At 38.5% G+C, this 19,854-nt stretch overlaps 1 protein-coding gene across 3 annotated transcripts in view; it reads right to left on the bottom strand.

The window, feature by feature from the left end:
* The window catches only part of USP47 (ubiquitin specific peptidase 47), a 51,096-nt gene that overhangs the window by 9,153 nt on the left and 22,089 nt on the right, over positions 1-19,854 (bottom strand). For 2 of the 3 annotated variants that reach the window (XM_054633993.2, XM_054633994.2), the window contains exons 6-20: positions 19,660-19,805; positions 18,771-18,850; positions 17,818-17,967; positions 11,700-11,795; positions 11,457-11,609; positions 9,913-10,080; positions 8,052-8,183; positions 7,259-7,335; positions 6,888-6,943; positions 6,237-6,349; positions 5,278-5,382; positions 4,042-4,249; positions 3,518-3,633; positions 2,521-2,640; positions 485-1,268 (exon numbers count right to left, since the gene is read on the bottom strand). In XM_054633993.2, coding sequence (XP_054489968.2) covers positions 485-1,268; positions 2,521-2,640; positions 3,518-3,633; positions 4,042-4,249; positions 5,278-5,382; positions 6,237-6,349; positions 6,888-6,943; positions 7,259-7,335; positions 8,052-8,183; positions 9,913-10,080; positions 11,457-11,609; positions 11,700-11,795; positions 17,818-17,967; positions 18,771-18,850; positions 19,660-19,805 — 2,504 coding nt within the window. The remainder of the gene's footprint in view (positions 1-484; positions 1,269-2,520; positions 2,641-3,517; positions 3,634-4,041; positions 4,250-5,277; positions 5,383-6,236; positions 6,350-6,887; positions 6,944-7,258; positions 7,336-8,051; positions 8,184-9,912; positions 10,081-11,456; positions 11,610-11,699; positions 11,796-17,817; positions 17,968-18,770; positions 18,851-19,659; positions 19,806-19,854) is intronic. The other variant, XM_054633995.2, reaches the window with a different exon arrangement.

Raw genomic sequence — 19,854 nt, 5'->3', positions numbered from 1 at the left:
CTCACTGTACCCACTGTATTTCAGTTAGTGAATTAAATCATCAATATCGAGTATATTTGAATTTTCTTTACAGTCAAATGACTAAGGCTTTTCAGGTTTGTTAGTCTAAATGGTAACAGAAATATGCTGTTTTAACCACATTAAATAAGTGCATTCTGAAACACGTGAATCAGCAGCAGCAGATGCAACTAAGATCCTTTCACTAGAAGACAACTCAGCTTGCTCTTCAGGAACACCATCAACACACTTAAGCAGAGGTTCATTTTAGAAACAAAAGAGCAAGACACTTTTCAAATATGTAATCACTTATTATAAGATCAAAATAGATTTTTGCTGAACATCACATCCTGTCTGCGCTTCAATTAGCTTTAATTTGACATTATAATCAAGTTTTTCAATACTGCCATTAGACTTCTTTAACACAGCATATGAATTAAGTAGTAAAACCCACAGAATTTTAAGACACTTAAAAAAGAATACATACATTTTTGCCCTTCTCCTGAACCCTCCTCTGCAGTGTAGGGTTCTGATTTAAAGTACATATACTGTGCTTCTCCTCTGCTCTTGCCGCTTTCATCATATTCACTGTCTGTTCCAGAATCCTCCTCTGCTGTGTCCCAGGTCTCCTTCTTGCCCTGATGGGCCTTTGATCGCCTGCTGCTGGTGATGCTGTGGGAATCCAGCCCGTTAGCCAGGGGCAGGGGGGCATTGTCCACGTTGCACAGAGTGTCACTGCTGTGGCTGGAGCTGAGGATGTCACTGTCCACTGAACTCGTACTCCTGTCGTTATTGACATCCGAGTCCGACCGTTCCTCGGACTGCAGATTCTCTGCGTCAGAAATCTGAATTTGGTTGTCAAGTTCTCTGTTTTCTGCTGATGCTGAAGAGTCTATTTCATTTAAAGGTGACTCAATGTTTTCAAAATCACTGGCTTCTGTGCTTTTGCTGCTGTCTCCATTATCTCCCTCCTGCTGCTGCTGTTGCTGCAGGGACAAGCTTTTCAGTTTTTCAGTGCTTTCCTCCAAAATTGCCTCTACAGATTTCATATTACCTACAGGTCCTTTTACTCTTTCACAAGGTTCCTCCAAGTTGCCTGCAGCCCCAGCAGACTTCTGATAAAGGGCCCGCCGGAGCTGAGAGCCAGGAGCTTGCTCTGGCAATGAAACGTACAGTCTGATGGTGTTTGCATGGCGATCCAGAAGCTTCCACAGCTGAGAGTCTGTGTACGTCACATGGCGATCCAAGGACTCTGAGCTTTCAATGAACACCTGAACAGGAAAGAAGTGGTGTACCATGCAGTGTTATTCTAAAGAAATGCAGCAACAGCAAACACGGGGTTGAGCACACATTAGAAATAATGCCATCAATGAAACATCACCTTTCATCAAAACGTTAAAATACACAATTAGAAAATGACAGACCAAGGAGTCTGCAGTATAATAATGATTTCACTTCTCCTTGGTTTCATAGCCATGTTTAAGACTGGAGTGAACTGTAAGCAGAGTGACGAGCTGCAGGAAACACCTCCAGAAGTGGATTCATGGATCACTCCACGTGCACCCTTCACCTGTGCACAGCATGTTATGGCAGCAATGAGAACCACCACTGCAGCAGACTGTGTCTTTATTTCTAGTACAGTGTCATAAGAAGTTTTAAATGTAGACATGTTCAACAATAGTGCAAATTAAATGTCTCTCTTCCCTTTGTCAAAGGGCTCCATGTTGTAGAACATCAATTGAGAAAGGCCTCTAAGTAACTGAACAGCAACTCAGTGCCACTGTTCTGCTCAGCTGTGAGCCATCAAAGCCTTCCTTCATCTTTCTTCATCAAGATGATTTAACATTGAGCTTCAACATCAGAGACAGAGGATGTGCAAAATGTGATAAAAGATGGGCTATTTCTACTGCAGTAAAAAAGGGGAATGTATGCATTTAAAATGTTAAAGTTATTTGAGTGCTAAGTTACCCTTCTGAATGCATTATACTATTATTACTGGAAATATTTATTAAAAGTATTTTTTTAAAAAATAATGTAAATTGTCCAGGGGCAATCTTCACAGTGAAAACTAATGAATTTAAGATAGAAACCCACCAAAAGCTTGCTTTTAGTTTTGATATTTGTTTTTTAATAAGTTTAGTAATACTAAGAGCAGGTACAGTTGTGCAGGTGTTTTTAGCAAACACATCCAACAGCAGATTTCATAGCAATGTATCAATCTTTGCTCCCTAAGAATGCTTGACTTTTAACAGTCTTCTTCACAAGGCTGTTAAGCTCAGCATCATCTGACCCAGAGGAACAGCCACTTGTCTGATTCTCAGTCCACCCTCTCCTATGTACACTTGGTTTCATACACAGCCTAGAGTATTCACCAGCACCACTGTACCAGGCACAGAAACGCACACACTACAGAGCAACATCCAGTTATCCATTATCAATTCCGTGTGTACGTCCATGCCTTTTGTAACACAACAGGTAACCACAAACACAAGGAATGAACAAATCAAAAGCCAGAGCATGTACCTTGTTGCTTCTAAAGAAGCCTTCAGCTTTCAGTGTTTTGCTGGAGACGTTCAGCAGCCGCAGGTCATTGTAGCAGCGCTCCAGCACCACCCGCATGGTTTCAGCAGGCAGGTGTGTGGCCTAAACCAGGACATGGACAGGGAGAGAACATGGGCATCACACACACCTTCAAAACTGAAAAAGCTGCTTCATTTCTGGGATTATTCACTGGGAAAGGAGCAGGTTTGTTCATCAACTTTGAAATTGCAAAAGACAACACCAGGGGGAACCTCCCAAATCTGTTCAGTCACAGTGCCTTTCCTCCACCCTTTAATATGTAGCAAGTGTCAGTTTTCCCAAAGGGTCAGAAGCATTAAATGGCCTGGCTTTGCAGAGAACTGGAAAATCATTTATGACAATGGTCTTATCTTTAACGTATGAACCAACTGAAAATTAAAAATATTCTTGAACAACAGGTTTTGCATAGTATTCATGTAATTCTTAGACTGAACTCAAATTCCTGGTATCATATTTTATAACAAATATTATGAACTTACACCAACTACTGAATTATTTTACACAGAAATGTGCAGATGCAATCTCTGTCTTCCAATGCAATGGAAGCAGTAATGTCCCTTAGTTTCAAACCATGTAAAAATCAATTTGCATCTTGGTAACACGGGGCTACTGGGAAGAAAAGGATTCTATGAAGGACGTGGACAGCTTTGGATGTTAGGTGTCGAATACTGAAGCTGGGGGGAAGTTACACTTGGACTCTCAGTGAGGTTGTTAAAGGTACTAACTCTGCATGGAAGCAAGGAGCAGCCTGCTGCTTTCAGCAGGAGTGAGCAGGTGGACAAACTCAGCTGTAGCACCTAACTGAACCCTGCTGGACAGGACTCGCAGCATGATCTGCAAAAGGTGCAGGCTCTCATCTGAGGTATGGAAATTATGACACACTTCACAGTCACAACAAATGAAAACTCTGTAACAAAAGTCCATAAGGACTGTAAATTACCTTTGAAATTAGCTGTTTAAACTCTGACACCGTTTGATTCAAATAAGCTCGCACACTTATTGGAGGAGCAACAGATTCAGTCTTCAGGTCGACTACGTGAACCTTTACCATGACCTCTGCGGGAAGGAGAAAAAAGACAACAAAGTCACATGTATACACAGAGAAAATTCAACAAAGAAAACACATGTATGCTTGTCTGAGGTAATAATTAAGGGCTGCATTAAATACAAACAGTAAGAACTCAAAAAGCAGTCCAATTTCAGAATTACGTTTTTTGATCAAATTTAATGCCAAAAAAGAAAAAACCTTCCAGTTTGAAAAATTTTAGTATACTTTAGACCTGCTTCAACTAGAAGCAAAGTCAGCAGCACAGCACATTATGTAGTTCTGAATATTGACTGTAAAATCTAGGGTTTTTTCTTGCAACACCTTATACTGAAGCTGTTTTACAGCTCTGTGCTTGTGCCATCACACAATACAGATAAGGATAGACTAGAAGCATATATTGTAATTATATATCTTACCACCAGGTTTATAGCACTGGAAAACTTGGTCAGGCCTTCTTGTTTCCAACAGTAAGTCAAACATGTAGGTTGACTTGACCCCTCCAAGCAACAAACCCATTGGGGTATCCTCCTCTCCTTCGTACGAGCGCTCCAGGTAGTCATGGAACTCATCGTATTTGACAAGGCGGCAGCAGCTCAGGGGAACAGCCTCTTCTAAATCCATCAGCTGCAACGGGCACACACAGAACCCCCAAACATCAGTAACAGCTCAGCTGGGAGTTCAGTTCTGAACCTGCAAGCTAGAGACACCTCACTGTGCACACATCCAGGAACCCCTTGAGTTCACAACAGCCACTCTGGTTTTAGAAAACACATCACAGATATTTTGCAATATAGATACATGTTATATATGCATATATACATGCAATATATATACGTGTTTCCAAATTCAAATAGAAGCCTGCATGAAAATGCAGAAAAGAGGGAATTTTGAAAAGTATGTAGAGAGGCACTTGAAGCCATTTCCCAGAAGTATTTTCAGAGGAATACACTGCCTATCACTTCTACCAGATGGCATCTTAGAGGCCAGAGGGAGTCACATGCACTAATTGTACATCTCAAGATGATGTTAGCACATCCCAAATATGTAAGTGCCTTGCTGGTGCTCTCCTAGTCAAAAACATACACAGCAAGAAGCAAAGAGTACAAGTAGGTGAGCAAAAATTGATGTCTTCAGCTCCCACCTGTTTGAGGAAGGCAGAGATCAACAGGCCTTGGTGTTCACTCCTGTTACTGAAATTAGCTACCCAGGAAGATTCTCAAAAACTCTGTTATTATGTATCTAATGCAAAGTTTTTACTGCAATGCCAATAAAAGTGTTCAGAATTCTTTCAATTTGCTGAGGCCATAGTGAGTTTACAGCAACTCTCACTGTCTGATTTTAAAATAAGGGTATGCCAGATCATACTGCCTTTTACAAGGGCAGGCTGCATCACTCCAATCAGCAATCAGGTGATGGCTACTGGCAGAAAACTTAAGTCAATAATGGCAAACTAGAACACCTTTAAAAAAAAACACAACAAAAAAACCCATCATACAGAACTTCCCAAGAAGCAGCCTCCAAAACCAACCCCTCAAAAAATCCCCACAGCCAAGCCCTCTCAAACACTCCCACAGTATTACAAATTAAAAATCTGAAGACACAAAGCAGAAATCAATACAAACAATTTAACTATCCTGTTACACATGGCATACCTTGTAAGCTATTTCCACAGCTTCCTTCAGCGTTCTGTCCTTATGAACTTCCAATTTGTTCTCCATCATTATTTGCTTTGTAGGATGCATGCAGAATAATTTAATCTATGAAATACAAAAGGAAGAAAAATTATCATGAGGGCATTTCAAATGTCTTTCCAATGAAGTCGAAAACACCATATCCAGGCAATCTAATATGAAATACACCTTTAGCTCTGCTTCAGCTGTGGGGTGGTTTCCTTTCACCTGCAGACAGAGTATGTCAAAGGCACATGAGGTATTGGTGTGCACCTGAATCTTTCTCCCAGCTAGGGTACAGCTGCTATAACCAGAACATCTTGTAGCCACAGGCAGTGAGCAAACGCTCCAAAGCCAAATGCACATGTGAACAATGAATGTGAAATTCCTTTTCCACATAGAGAGTTACACATTTTGCAATGAGAGAACTTCCTTATAAACAATCACTTAATTCATAGATAGAGCAGCTGACTGCCATGCTTGTAAGGCACTGAGATCCAATTTTCTTTGCCATTAAATCTAGGGTTTGAAAAAGTTCTGCTCTTTCTGCCAAGCAACTATTTAGAATTTGTTTAAGAAACACCACTGCACGAAGTCAAGGGTCACAATATGAAAAGATTTAACGTACAAAACACAATGTGCAGCATTACACATTCTTTGGAAGTAATTTTGCTTAAAATAAGTGCTAAGTTGTTTTGGTTTTAATACCAATTCAAATCCACATGCAATACATTAATTCAACAGAAATGTCTGGTGAATACCTCTAATGGATGCCTGCACTATGTACAGCTTTCCAACAGGTGTGCAATTCATTTAAAAGAATTGTTAGTGCAAACATTTATCACAAAGGAGCCCTTGTATTGTAGTAAAAAATTCACTGTTTACTGTAGAAACATTTCCCACTAGCAATGTATTGCTATCAGTCCAGCAGAAATTCTAACCTTGCATGTGTTGCGTTCAATTTCACGTTGCCTCTTCTCTTGTTCTTCTAATTCTCTCTCTTTCTGTACCAATTGTTTAATGTGCTCTGGATATTCATGTGCCTCAAGAAACTCTGCCAGTAAAAACAAAGCAATCGTTTTTTAAAAATACAGTTTTTCCATAGCAAGCATTACATTTCCACCTTTAGGCATTACAGATATATTTGAGTTATCTTTCTTGCCTTTTCACCCCACTCTTTTTCCACATAAATTTCCCACTACACCATGCCCTGTTCTCTTTTTTATTATTTAAATTAAACTGAAGTCAGCCTTTTATTCCCCTTGCTCATGTTATCAGCAACACAAGAAAGCAATAGTAGCAAAAGATTCTGGTACCAGTGAAGCTTTTCTGTAGTAAAGAAATACACTAAAGCTGATGACTGCACTTAATCCATTTTTACAGTAAATGCAAATACTCTTCCAGAAAGTGAATTAGTTGAAAATAAAAGTCTCAAGGTGTCATCTATATTATGATAAAATAAATTCTGCACTTCATGCAGGTTAGTGTACTTTATGATATCGTTTTATAACAACAAACAAAACCACAGCATGCAACACTTAAGTTAAAAAAAACCAAAAAACAACTTTTGCAAATACAGCTGTTGAACTTACTTGCATTTCTTGATGGATCTTTCAGTCTGTATATCAGCATGTAAGCATTTGTGGAGCTGGGGGAAGAGAAGAGGCAGGTGAATTTATCACTCAGGAGACAATATTGGCTTCAGAAGCTGCTCTGGTTTCTTTATCTTTCAGTAAGGAGCTGTCATATCATATCTAAGTTATACACTAACCAAGAATGATTTTAAAAAATAAACATCACATTATTTTAATGATCTGAAACAGCAGTCAGGGTAGTTCTTACAACTACCTGCAGCATCTGCTACTAATTTTTATGTAACATGTGAGGTATATGCACCTTGGCCATTCATATCATTACACTAAATCACTACCAGAAAGAAAAGTATCATTACAGTAATACTAACCTAGCAAAAGCACTGGAATAATATCCTCTGCTTCCAGAAGATCCTCCATAGGTTTTCTTAATATCTTCCTGAGTTATCTAACAGAAAATCAATGTAATGATTATTTGAGGAACTTGCACTCATCGAGATGCATTTATTCTCACAAGGAAACATGGCATTATACAACACACTATATTAATAATTCCAATTATAAACATATTTTTGCTCATTTGCTGATTTCCAAAAACAATTTCAAAGTGATGTGGCTCTCCATTTTACAATGAATGCAAACATACTCTTTTAGTTTTTAAAGTGGGAACTTCTTAGAGAAAGAGACCCAGGTTTCCTGATTGCAATAGTACCTATGGATGACAGCTGGAACACCTCCATCAGCTGGACAGGTTTAAAAGCACAGTCTGGACTGTAACAGACCTACAAACACTTCTCTAAGCAAGAAATGCTCTTCAAATGTACAGAAGACAAAATTTGAAATACAGCCTGGTCTGTACATGAATGAAGGCTTCTTTAGGAACCATCCCACCATTACTGCCAAGGAGAAACACTCCTTTCCCCACCACATGTTAAAATACATAGATACATAAATAACAACTCTCCAAACCCCTAGAAATCAGTTAAGCTGATGAGTGAAACATATGCATATGGCAGGACATTAGGAGGAGATGATGAAATCAAGGAAATACTGGAAATATGCATAATGAAACTGGTTTTATGGGCAGCTAAGAGGAAAACCACAAAACAGAAACTTATTGGTCCATTTATGAGTGGAAAACATAACAAAAATTACTATTTTTACCTTGCTAACATGCTGATCATTAAAGCTGTACCACTGATCATCACTAAAAGATTTTATACAGGCATAATAATGGCCACCAGCAGCACTTCCAGAATGAACCATGACAGAAAAGAGCTCATACAGCAAAGAACTCTGTGGAGAGAAGAAAGAGGTGTGAAACATACCCAGTGAAGAAAAGCTAAGCAAATGGCAATTTAAAAAGATTTTAAAATAAGGACACAAACCCAGGTACGTAAATAGCTGGATGCAAAGAGTGGATTTGTGTAATAGAAATTAATTAATGCAATAGGCACTGAACAAAACCAGAGCTCTGCTATGCTAAACTTTACTCAGCAGTTTGTAGCTACAAAGCTTAGGTCTGTTTGCTAGCACCCCTCTCCACACTTGATGTTATACACCCTTTTTTTTTTTCCATAGATAAATGGATAGAAATAGAGGGCACTGAGCACATGCCTTCAGTGCTGCATATAAATTAAAAAATAAAACTGAACCACACTGATTCACAAGTGTTACAAGGATATTTTTCGACTATGTAGAAGAAACACTGTATGTTCTCAGCATATCCCACATCCATTATTAAGATATCCAAACCAAAAAGCTTGGCTTGGCAGCTTGTTTGCCTTGAGAACAAGTGGTATGAAACAACTGGCCAATACTTGGACATCCCACTTGCATTACAGACACATCAAATATTCTGGTCTTGTTCCAGTCAAGTGACTAGAATTAATTTTTTCAACATTTCCAACTAAGACTGACAGTATTCAGAACACATACCAAAACCACCCTGTCAAATGGTTCAAGGTAAATACAAACAGGGCCAGATGGGAAGATTAACATGCAAGTCAGCCTTTAAAACTGTTACTTTACAAAAGTACCAGATGAAGCCAAACAGCCTTCTACCAAGACTGAATGAAAGCTAGTGGCCTAACTTCAGATGAGTTCACTGAACAACAATACATTAAGTACATATTGTAGACATTACCATAAAGTTCAACATTTTCCATGAAAACTCAACAAGGTCATCAGCAATCTCTACCAACCCTGATGTCCCACAGCAGGATTGCAGCTATCCTGCACTGACTTGCTATTCAATTCCTTTATATTAAGATGACTGAAGGAATATTTAACATTTAGACCCTTGGCTTCATCTATACAATTGATCAAAACTTCCCAACCTTCTTCTACTATTCTGCAAGATGCTTTTGCAGCTGGCCACAAGTAAAACCACTGCTCACAAGGCAAAACAGGTCTTCAGTTTAAGGGTAAAACAAGTTATTGGAAATTCTGAGTCTGACAAGCTGGGCAGACTCTTATGTATCTCAGGTGACCTCCAAATCAGTTGAATTTTTTCCTTTGTTGTAATGTCAATTTTTGAAAATTCAAATAAACTCACACGCTTCCAACCTCTCACCTCACCTTCAATGTCAGAATCAATTATATTTTTATCATTTACGTTTGTGGTGGGTAGACCCTAGCCAAGAACAAAGCATCCCTCCAGCCAGTCAGTCACTACTCCTCTCAAGTGGGATGGTGGAGAAAATCAGAAGAGCAAAACTGGGAACACTTGTGGTTGGAGATAATGACAGTTTAATAGATAAAGGAAACATACAAAAAATTAATAGTGCAGTGATGCAAAGGCATTACTCAGCATACCCCCACCCCCTTCCCCCCAGCAGACCAATGCCCAGCCAGACTCTGAACAACAGCAACCTTGGAGAGCCCCCAGTTTCCTGCAGAGCATGATGGTGCCCAGAGGGAACCTGGCATGGAATATCCTGGTGGTGAAGGCAGGTCAGCCTGTGCTGCTGTGTCCCCCCTCCCAGCCTCCTGCCCATCCCTCCAACAGCCAGTGTTACCTTACCTTCTCACTGCCAGCTTTAGAGATCCTCTCTGCTGCACTATTGCTTTCAAGGCAGATTCCTTCATCAACTCCATCATCATTAGAAAAATCATTGCTCATCTGATCACTGTGACAACTGCCTTCATTTTCAGCTCCACTATCGGTGCAACTCTCAGTCTGAGGAGACTTCTTAAAAATAAGACACACACTAACATTATACAACATTAAAAGTTACATGGAACAGGAAATAACAGTGTTTGTGAAATGAAAAAATCCACTCTATGAAGCAATCAAATTCCTCAAAAACTAGAGACCTCTGTAATTCAGCACCAAGAACAGACTTGTTTCTGTTGGTGTCTTCAGTCCACCTCTTTCAGTATTCCTGGGGTTTGTGTGCAACTGAACAGTAATTAGGAGTTTTCAGACTTGCCAAAGTTGTATTTGTTACTAGCCTATTCCATTCACTAGCTATCCCAATTCAGTACCTGGAAGTCTGATACCAAAAAACAATCTGTTGTAATGTGGCCCTGTTAATCAGAACTGACTGAAAATATTTTCAGTCACAACCAAAGACTTTTTTTTCCATTTCAACTCACTGGACCAAGCCACAGTATTACAGTAAGACTGCTTAGTGTTCTGCTAGCTTAACAGCATGGTGTCACCAACACTGTGAATGCAGCTCACTCAGTATACTCATCTCTTACCTGATCTTCCTGCCTCTGGATATTGTTTTGATTTTCTGACAGTCCTTAATTTTATCTGAGTTCTGTTCTCCCAGATCAATCTTCACTGTTACTTATCCCACTCACTCTGAGAGGTATCAAATTGTCTACATGGGATCCTTCCTAAGACAAGGGTTTGTAGAGAGCCAGAAAAGCCTCTCCATGTGCACATCCAGGCAGTACTCCTCTTATACCAGTGCAAGCCAACAAATGTTTTCAGGGATGAAATTAGAGAAATTACTTTGGTCTTCAATGCAAAACACACAGGAAATACTTCTTGGTGAATGTAAGTGCACAACATGAATTTTGGTAAAACCCAAAAAGTAAAAAGCCAGAAGACTGATGGGAAAAAATAAAATTTTTAAAATCTTATTTTTACAGTATACACTAACTACATGATGATTCAGAGGGAAGAAATTAATTATTAATGATTTCTGGACTAACTTCAATATTCAAAGTTTTGAAACTTTACATCACCTCTTCTGACCAACACAATTCAGACACAAGTTTCAGATAAATCTTCCCTTCTGGAATTGCAGTATATATAGAAGCCCTGAGACTCATGTCTTTAAATCTGTCGACTGAAGATGTAAGAAATCTGAAAGAGCTTCCTTATGGAAGCAGGAACCTCAACTACAGAGAACAGGTTTGTTTGCAATATTAAAAAGAAAAATCCATATGGACAGACTTAAAATCTTCAAATCATAGCACTAGCATGGCTAAAGATCATTATATGTAGATGAATAATATTTTTAAAATGGGTTTATAAGACTAGAATTTTGATTTTCTGAATGAGAAACTTGAAGGAAGTTAAAGGCTTTTCTCTGAAACCAAATACCTTACCTCATCTTCAACATCAATAAAGACACTCATGTCCAGCTCCTCTGGAAAAGTCATGCGATCATTGAGTTTAATTCTGTGCATTGTGGTATAATCAAAGTCAAATCTCTTCAGCTGTAATGTCAGCAGGTATGGAAAGTGCAAGAACCGCAGGCCCTAAGTGAAACAAGGACAAGGTTATGTCCCTGTTATCAGGATTGGTATTTATTAGAAGTAATTTGTGCAAATCATTTGACTAGTCTTTACCTTTCTTGCATCACATTTCTTCTTACATCGCTCACAAAAGTACTGATTTGGGCCATCAAGGATCTCAGGCTGAATGAAAGCATGCAGTGCTTCTTCCTAAGAATAAAAACACGTTACCCCATTTTTAAAGAGTGTTTACTATGCAGGTATAAATTTACAATGAGACTGCAAACACATACAAATAATTCATTTAAATCTACCACCAAAATTTGATTGACAAACTTTGGTACAGACACAACATTTAGGTAAACGTGACCAGAAATCAACATTTCTACCCAGCAAAACCACAGTACTGTTAATTGTATCTCGTTCAGTATTTGATGAATCCCAACTGTCTTTGGTTCAATAGTTACATTTACTCCTGTTACCTTGCACATCACATTTAGTCGTGTCTGTAAAGTCATCTGCTGTGAAAACAAGCTTATTTTTAAACCCTGCCTTGCCCTTGTTCTCCCAGAATTTTGAGTTGATTCTTCTGCATTTCTAAAGGAGTTTTTCTCAAAAAAGCCAATTCAGTATTTAGAGGGGGAAAGAGGAAGCAGCAGAAAAAAATGTTACTCAGTTTCTCAGTGCCCTGCATAAAGATAGCCTTAGTCCTGGTTCTACCAAGGGTCAGGAAACTACACTTGAAGATCCTATTTTTAAGTGAAAGCTGGGGAAAGGACAGAGGGAAGAGTATCTGAGTTTTGCTCCCAAAGAAGTGAGAATCAGATAAGGTCATCTCCTATAAAGACAGAAGTAGTTTCCTAGCTAAACCTTATGAGGCAACTAAGCAGTAACTGGAATTTTGTCTTCTGACAGCTGCCTAGTTTGGGGTAGTTCAAAAAACCCCACAAGTTCTGTCACTAATGCTTACACCCAGGACTTCAATGATTTCTATTTTGCTCCTCACTACAGTAATCAATATTCAAAATACAACCAAATTGACACCATTTGCAGCAATGACACTGCACATTAAGGTGTAAATACTTGAGAACCAACTTGTTCAAACAGAATTTACTAGGAGTACTGAGATGGGTTCACTGAAGAATTTTACCCAGAGATGTTCAAAGTTAAAACCTATAGCCCAGTCAGCTTGCAAGCCAATAGGCTCCGTGTTTCTGAACTCCAAGTGGAAGGCAGAAGTTCTCTCTTCAGCCATGGAGGTGAAAGCAAATACAATTTGCAACATCATTTTTAAAATCATCATCTGTGGCTGTTCCCCTGAAGTTTTGAGTAAGTAAGAAGGGGCTTAACTGGGCAGAGTAAACTCAGCAGTCATCACATGGCTGGCACAGAACCTACGACTGGTATCTAAATCGTGTTGTTTGGCAAATCCCACTTTGGGAACCAATCAAGGATATGCCAAGTTCCTCACAAAAGCCCTCAGTTCTTCTCTCCTCCCTTCTTTCTTTCAAAGAATGGAGGCAATCAGCAAGAACAACAAAGCAAGTATTTTCCAAAAGCTCTGCTGCTATTCTAGGAGAAAGGACTTTTAAAAAATGGACTCTATTCCAGGTGACTACTCTTCACAAATGAAGGACCTACCAAACTCCATAAAACAACTGTACAGTGAAGGCAGTCATCTCAGTTTCCCATTTTTTGAGCCAGCCAGAAAGGCTTTTGAACAGCCTGAAATCACAGCTCTTGGGCAGAGACTCTCCAGACATATGAAAACATTTTAGAGTCTGAATTGAACTGCTGTCTATGTCTTTACTTCCTAAATGCTACAGAAGCTGAGTTGCTTTTTACTCCAGGGCCACAGACAGCTAGTATTTAGTAAGATTATGTACTGAATTGTGAGGAATCTCACTTTAAAATGTAAGAGAAAAGACTAAACAAGTTAGAACCTGCTTAAAAAGAAAGCAGAAGAAATGAATTGCTGTATTTTGATTATTATGCACAACTATTTCAGGAAAAGCAAAAAAGTTAATGGCCAACACAGAAAACATGAATCAGAAAACATCACATGATGACATCATAATCAGTGACAGAATTGTCTTGTGAGCCAAATGCCAGTTAAGGCAAGAAAAATATATTTCAAGTGTAAGAAAAAAGTTGCAGCTTATGTATCAACATGAATACAAATGGGAATATATGGAGGATGGGACATAAATTATTGTGTAATGCTTATGTAGACTCATGTGATGTGCAATTTAACAAGGAAACACCCTACAAATTTTTACATAAGGCAAGAAGTGATGATGCTTTAGACCCCTGAGAAGGCAATGAAGCATTATTACATCACTCTTGAGGTTTCAGTGCTTAGCACTCATAGTGAGCTGTGCTGTGAAAGGCCTGATTGAAGCTCCTGGGACCTCCATTAGTTTTGAGCTATATATATATAGCCATGTATTTTTCAATCCTTGGATAATCACCACTGCTGCTCTCCAGGCTGACTCTCTTCCCTCTTACATAATCTTTACACCAAGGTTACTTCTGCTGCTTAGGAGGTTTCTTGATACACTTCCTACTCTAGTGTAGTTCACTGCCCTCTGCTCTGACAGGTTACTCAGCAACACCAGGGGCAGAGCTGCCAAGCTGCACAGCCTTTCACAGCACACATGCCCTGCCCTGCGGTGCCACCAGAAGCCAGTGTTACCTCAGGAGTCACCTTCAACGTGGCAGCTCTTATCTACCTTTGGAGTCACTGAGCATTTCCAAAATCCCCTACACACACACTTCAAAGGGAAGCTTAAGTGATCAAGCTACAGATTAGGGTGACAAAAGCTATCTAAACTTCTTTCTAGTTCAAAGAATCAAAAGAACAGTACAGGCTGAAAGAAATTTCTGGAGATCATCTGATCCTAATCCCTTGCTCAAATCAGGTCAAACTTTAGGCATATTGCTCAGTCTTGTCCAGCCAAGTTCTGAGTGTATCCAGTTTTTAATATTCTGAGATTTCTATCACTTAGCACACTAAAATGCTGTAACAATTCAACCTAATTATTGTCTGGCTTAAGAGAGGCACTGCAGAGAACTTTCCCCTCCATGAAAATGCGTTATGATCTAGTCAGTAGTTTGACAAGTGCCATACTGCAAGTCTTCATCAATGTGTTAATTTGTAAAACCTGTGAATAGGAGCAGTAGGACCTTTATGAAGCCTTACACAACAAATGGCATTTAGGCAAAACTGCTGTTGGAAAAAGCTAGAAACTAACTGCCATCTCAGGTTTTCAGAGTTCATCAGTTTTCCTGTGCTCAAAGAGTATGTTCAATGAAAAATACAAGACCTCCTTGTTACTGATCTAGCCTTAAAAACAAAAAAGGAATTATCACATCATCCATACTCTGCCTTCAACAGCTTGGCAAAGACACCACAAAGTAAGTTCACATCAAGTTCAAAGTAATTTCTGCCCTAAGAAGGACTACTTGTACACATACTTACATTCTCAAAAGAAAAGCTATGGTACAAAAGATCTTGAAAACTAACAATACTTAACAAAACACAACTGCATTGGCTACACATCCACACATCCAGAATTACTTGGATCATTACTAGTTTTCTGGTATTGCAAATCAACTCTCACTGTTTTAGTATCATAATTTCAGCATCACTGCTAGCTCCCAGTTGCGTCTTTCTCTCCACTGTTCATCCTGCAAAATATTTTTTTTTTACTGCAAAACATTTCAGCTTATGCCTAGTGTTGTTAAATTCAAAAAGACACTAGTACCTACGAAATCAGAAGGCGAATTGTTGCTCCTGTTTACCTCCCTGAAATAAGCCAAATGTTTTTATGTCTGGATTTCTACTGACCTCGAGAAAAGCCTGATTCAGGGGTTTTTGGACACCATACCCTTGAACAATTGCAGATTACGTAAGTGTTTGTTCAGAACCCATCTTGAGTCACACACTGCCAACATCTCAATGCCCCAGAGCTGCCCTAGTGAGTTTGCAGCTATGCTACATGGAGTTGTGGGATAGAGTGGGAAATCAGAACAATTCTAAATGCAAACCTTAAGACCACACTGAAGAATTTCAGAATTAGTTCACAGTAGGAAATAAAGAAAGCATGACATTATCCTTCCCAGTTCTTCAGTGTTCCCATGCATTGAGAAGTAATATACATATAAATGAATGCAACATTTCAAGTATCTGCATTTCTTTGGTAATACACAATGTCAAACAGTGGGATAATGCTCTTTAAATGGCATTCTACGGATTAACCTTATTCAAGGCTCATCCATCCATTCTCTCTTATTGGAAAGTAATGGAAAATCACTTACCTCTAACTAGAGTTCTTTGAAGGTAGTATCCTCCTTAGATCCCCTATCTTGGGTTGTGTCGCCTGCTGCAAGTTCCCTCAGGAGCTGACTAGCAAGGTCTAAAAAGTTTTACATTCCCTTCCATAAGCCCTATTAGCGCATGTGTGAAGTTTTTGATCTCTCAGACCCTTTTACCTACACCTACTGAATCACATCATCTATGGATCAATGGAGGATACTACCTTCAGAGAATTCCATTTAGAAACAGGCGATTTTTCCCTTCTCCAAAAGCAAGTATCCTCCATATCTCCCCACTGCTGAAGACTACAGAACTAAAAATTACATCTGCTATTGTTCATACATATGCAGGGAGGAGAATCAACTGAATGTAATCAGAATAGGAATTGAAAAAGCTCAAAAATTGAAGCATCAATACAAGTTGCAACCATGTAGTTTGTGTAACAAAAATCTTAAAACTACGTTCCTCAATGTAGTAAACCCAGTAAATGCTGACTGAAAGGAAAAATATCATGTACTATTAAAACTAATCTGAACTTTAAGTACTTTTTCATTCAAGTTTTGTTTTTACAAATAGACAAAGTCTTTTTTTAGCATTGCATTACAGACTTGTCCATTGAAGAAAAAAACCTTTCCATTTAAGACATACAAACAATGCATTGTTAAATGCAGAATTAAACTATATGAAATGAATAGTTTTCATTATTTTTAATAGATCATAAAAATCTAATTACTGAATAAAAATTACAACAAATCAAATTTAGTTCAGGGAATACTGCTAGAAATTAGGGTTAAAAGATGAAAAGGGAAGCCATCTGTATAAAATATCAATCTGTATTAAGACAGCTTCCATTAGCTGGACAGTTCCAGAAAATTTTGATCTTAAGAAAAATTCGAAGGACGTTACTTACTTGAATTCTTTTCACAAGATCAATATCCCTCACCTTTACTACTTCTCAAGATTGATATTTAAAGTTTCAAAGTATGAAGTACTTTGAAGCTATACTATAGTTTAAATTAATTCTAACAATTCTTAACAGAATTACCGTTAAGAATTATGGACTATTAGTGCTTTAAAAATATTGCCAGCACACTAAATACAGAAGGCAAAATACTTTATGTTTAATAAACAAGCCAATTACACAAGTGTTTGTTTAAAACAACCTTTACTGAAAGACTTGTTTTATTTATTCTTATTCTTTCTCACAACTCCATCCATACTACACTGTGGAATTTCACAGTTTGTAATACTTTTTTTTCAGGGTGGAAAAACTCAAACAAAAGAACTTCCGCAGACTTACTAAGCAATAGTTATGCTTGCCAGCATCAGTAAAGCTGGAGCAAAAGAGACTACAAACATTGATGCAGAACAAGAGTTTTGAATCATCATCAAATTGCTTATTAAAGGATATGGTATCTAAGAAGTGACCTTTAAAAAGCACAGCAACAACATGGCAATTAAAGTAAAAATTTTATGTCAATGTTCTGTTCTTTCACTAACACTTTCAATAAAGCTATGAAAATTTAGCAGATGTGCCAGTAAAAAAACCAACCCAAATAAAACTTTGTGATCTCATAAAAATCTCTCAAGTAAATGCTGAAGATTTTATCAGGAAGAAAATAACTGATTACTGCAGCCTTAAGGCAATAAAGTTGCATTTCCCCTCCCCTTATACATGCACCAGTAGGACTCATCGAAGGGCAAAAGAAAAAAAAACCAAAACAAAAAATAAACCAAAAAGCCAAAAAAAAAAGAAAAATCTTCTAGAACTTGCTAGCTGGTTCACTGCACAAAGACGAACACCCCAAGATGGAGTATCTAGGATGATACTTACCAGGGAACCAATTCTACCACTGGGGCATTATGTATTCTATGTGTGTATGGATGCACTATTAGGACCATAATAGTACACACCACGCTAGCAAACGCCTGGCTGGAGCCATAGGGCCGGATGACCAGAGGGATATCCAGGTACGTGTCGATTCTCCAGCCTTCATAGCCACACTCTAGGCACCTCACATAGTCCTTCAGTTTGCCCTGGTACAGTTGATTTATAAGATCAGCCTGAAACAAACAGATGCAGCAACAGGGACTTAAAAAAATGACCAATACCCTATTTCTTTGGTTTTACAAGAAAATACCTTCTTGTCAATTCAGTCTTAATTGCATGGCTACACACTTAAAACACTATTCCCCAGCAGGACATCCATCTCCTAAATTCTGACTTTGCCCTGCCCAAAACATGTATCAAACAAGCTTCTCAAATGATGTTACATAAGTTCCAGTGTCCTTAATAGTCATGCCTTAAGTGACTACAAAAGCACCAAACTGAATTTTAAAAAGAGCCTGATCTTGCAGACATTGTTAACATACTGACCCTGCAGTCCTTTCCTGTGTTTCCAGAGACAATTTACCAATTACTCCTATTTACCAAAGCTGGCCTGCAAGAAGGTGGCCATTTATCAGAATGTATCCTGTGCCAGGAATGTATTCCTAACTTTCTCCTGCATTAAGAAGGGAGAGCTTGAGCTTCTAGAGGCCACAACAAAGCCTAATAAATACTGACAGCAAGGAAGTAATTGTAGGAGTTACACAGTCCCTTTCTGTGCTTCAAATAAAGACTGAGTATAATATTCCAGAATGCAGAATATTCCACTTTTAACTGGGGGAGGAAAACAGATGCAACACACTCTTGAAAGTCATACATCACAGTAGCTTATCGTAAGAAACCAGAAAACTGGAAACTACCACAGATTTTCAATAAGCTGGTATTTAAAATTTAGTAAATGATTTTTACAATCATTAGAAAACCCAACAAATGCCCACAATACTATACCACTGAATGAAGATAGTTTTTCCAAGCTTACCTGCTCCGTTTGCTTCCATTTCTGCTCCAAAGCATCAAACATGACTCTACAAAGCTCCTGCACATCATGCTGCTGCCACGCTGTTAAAAATGGAAGTTATTATTAGTTAAAACAGGAGATGTTGTTGGTCCCAGTATTGAGTGTAGCCTAAGAATGCTTCCTAAAAAGCTACTCATAAGTTCAAGTGTGTACCTACACCACTACCTATTCACTACTGGGCCAGTGTTCAATCCCACAGGCAGCTGCCTCTCAATGTAAGCCAGAAAAATAAGCAACCAGCTTGCTCACTATGTTTATACATAAACAAGAACTGTGTACACAAGCAAGAATATGTGAAAAATACAGAACTGCTAATGCACTCTGGTATAAAACAAACTGCTTCTGATTTCTGTCCCACTTTGCACCGATTCTCCAAAACCCAGCTTCCCACTTCTCATCATCATGTGCTAATGGAAAAATCAACAGGTGATGGGGCAGAATTACTCCACACAAGTGTAAAAAAGACACACACAGTGCTTGATTTAAGTAGACCATAAAATGGGTAACTCCATAAATGCAACATGGGCATCTAACATCTGTGATTCAAAACAGAAGCAAGTTTCCTATAAAGAATTACTTTTTTAGAAACCATTTACATGTGTAATGACAGTTTAATTACAAAAAAATAATGCTTTTTACTTTAACAGCCTAAAACTCACAGATGCCATTTCTTTAACAATCAAACACACTGCACAACCAAGTATCCATGTAGGCTATTTTGTCTCCACTGAAAAAGTCAATTCTATTAATTACTCTTAATTATTCTGAAATTTTCCCCCATGAACAGCAGTTCAGCCCCTAGCAGGCAGCAGCTGAAGCAAACCACAGCAGATTAACAGCTGCACATTACCTTCACTACTGTCCCATCCAAAACTCCGTGTAACATCTGTTGTTTCAATTGCCCGTTTTTTGCTGGTCTGCAGTAAAACAAACAGTCTTTGTAGCTGGTAGGGGATACTCCTCTCAGGATCCTCTTCAGATTCCTCAAATTCCCACCTATTTGGAAAACAAGATATTTGACAAATAAAACTGCTTTGAAAACATT

The sequence above is a fragment of the Agelaius phoeniceus genome, chromosome 6, assembly GCF_051311805.1.
Source record: "Agelaius phoeniceus isolate bAgePho1 chromosome 6, bAgePho1.hap1, whole genome shotgun sequence".
Lineage (NCBI taxonomy): Eukaryota > Metazoa > Chordata > Aves > Passeriformes > Icteridae > Agelaius > Agelaius phoeniceus.
The sequence above is the reverse complement of the archived record's forward strand: the minus strand, read 5'-3'. Positions and strand labels throughout refer to the sequence as shown.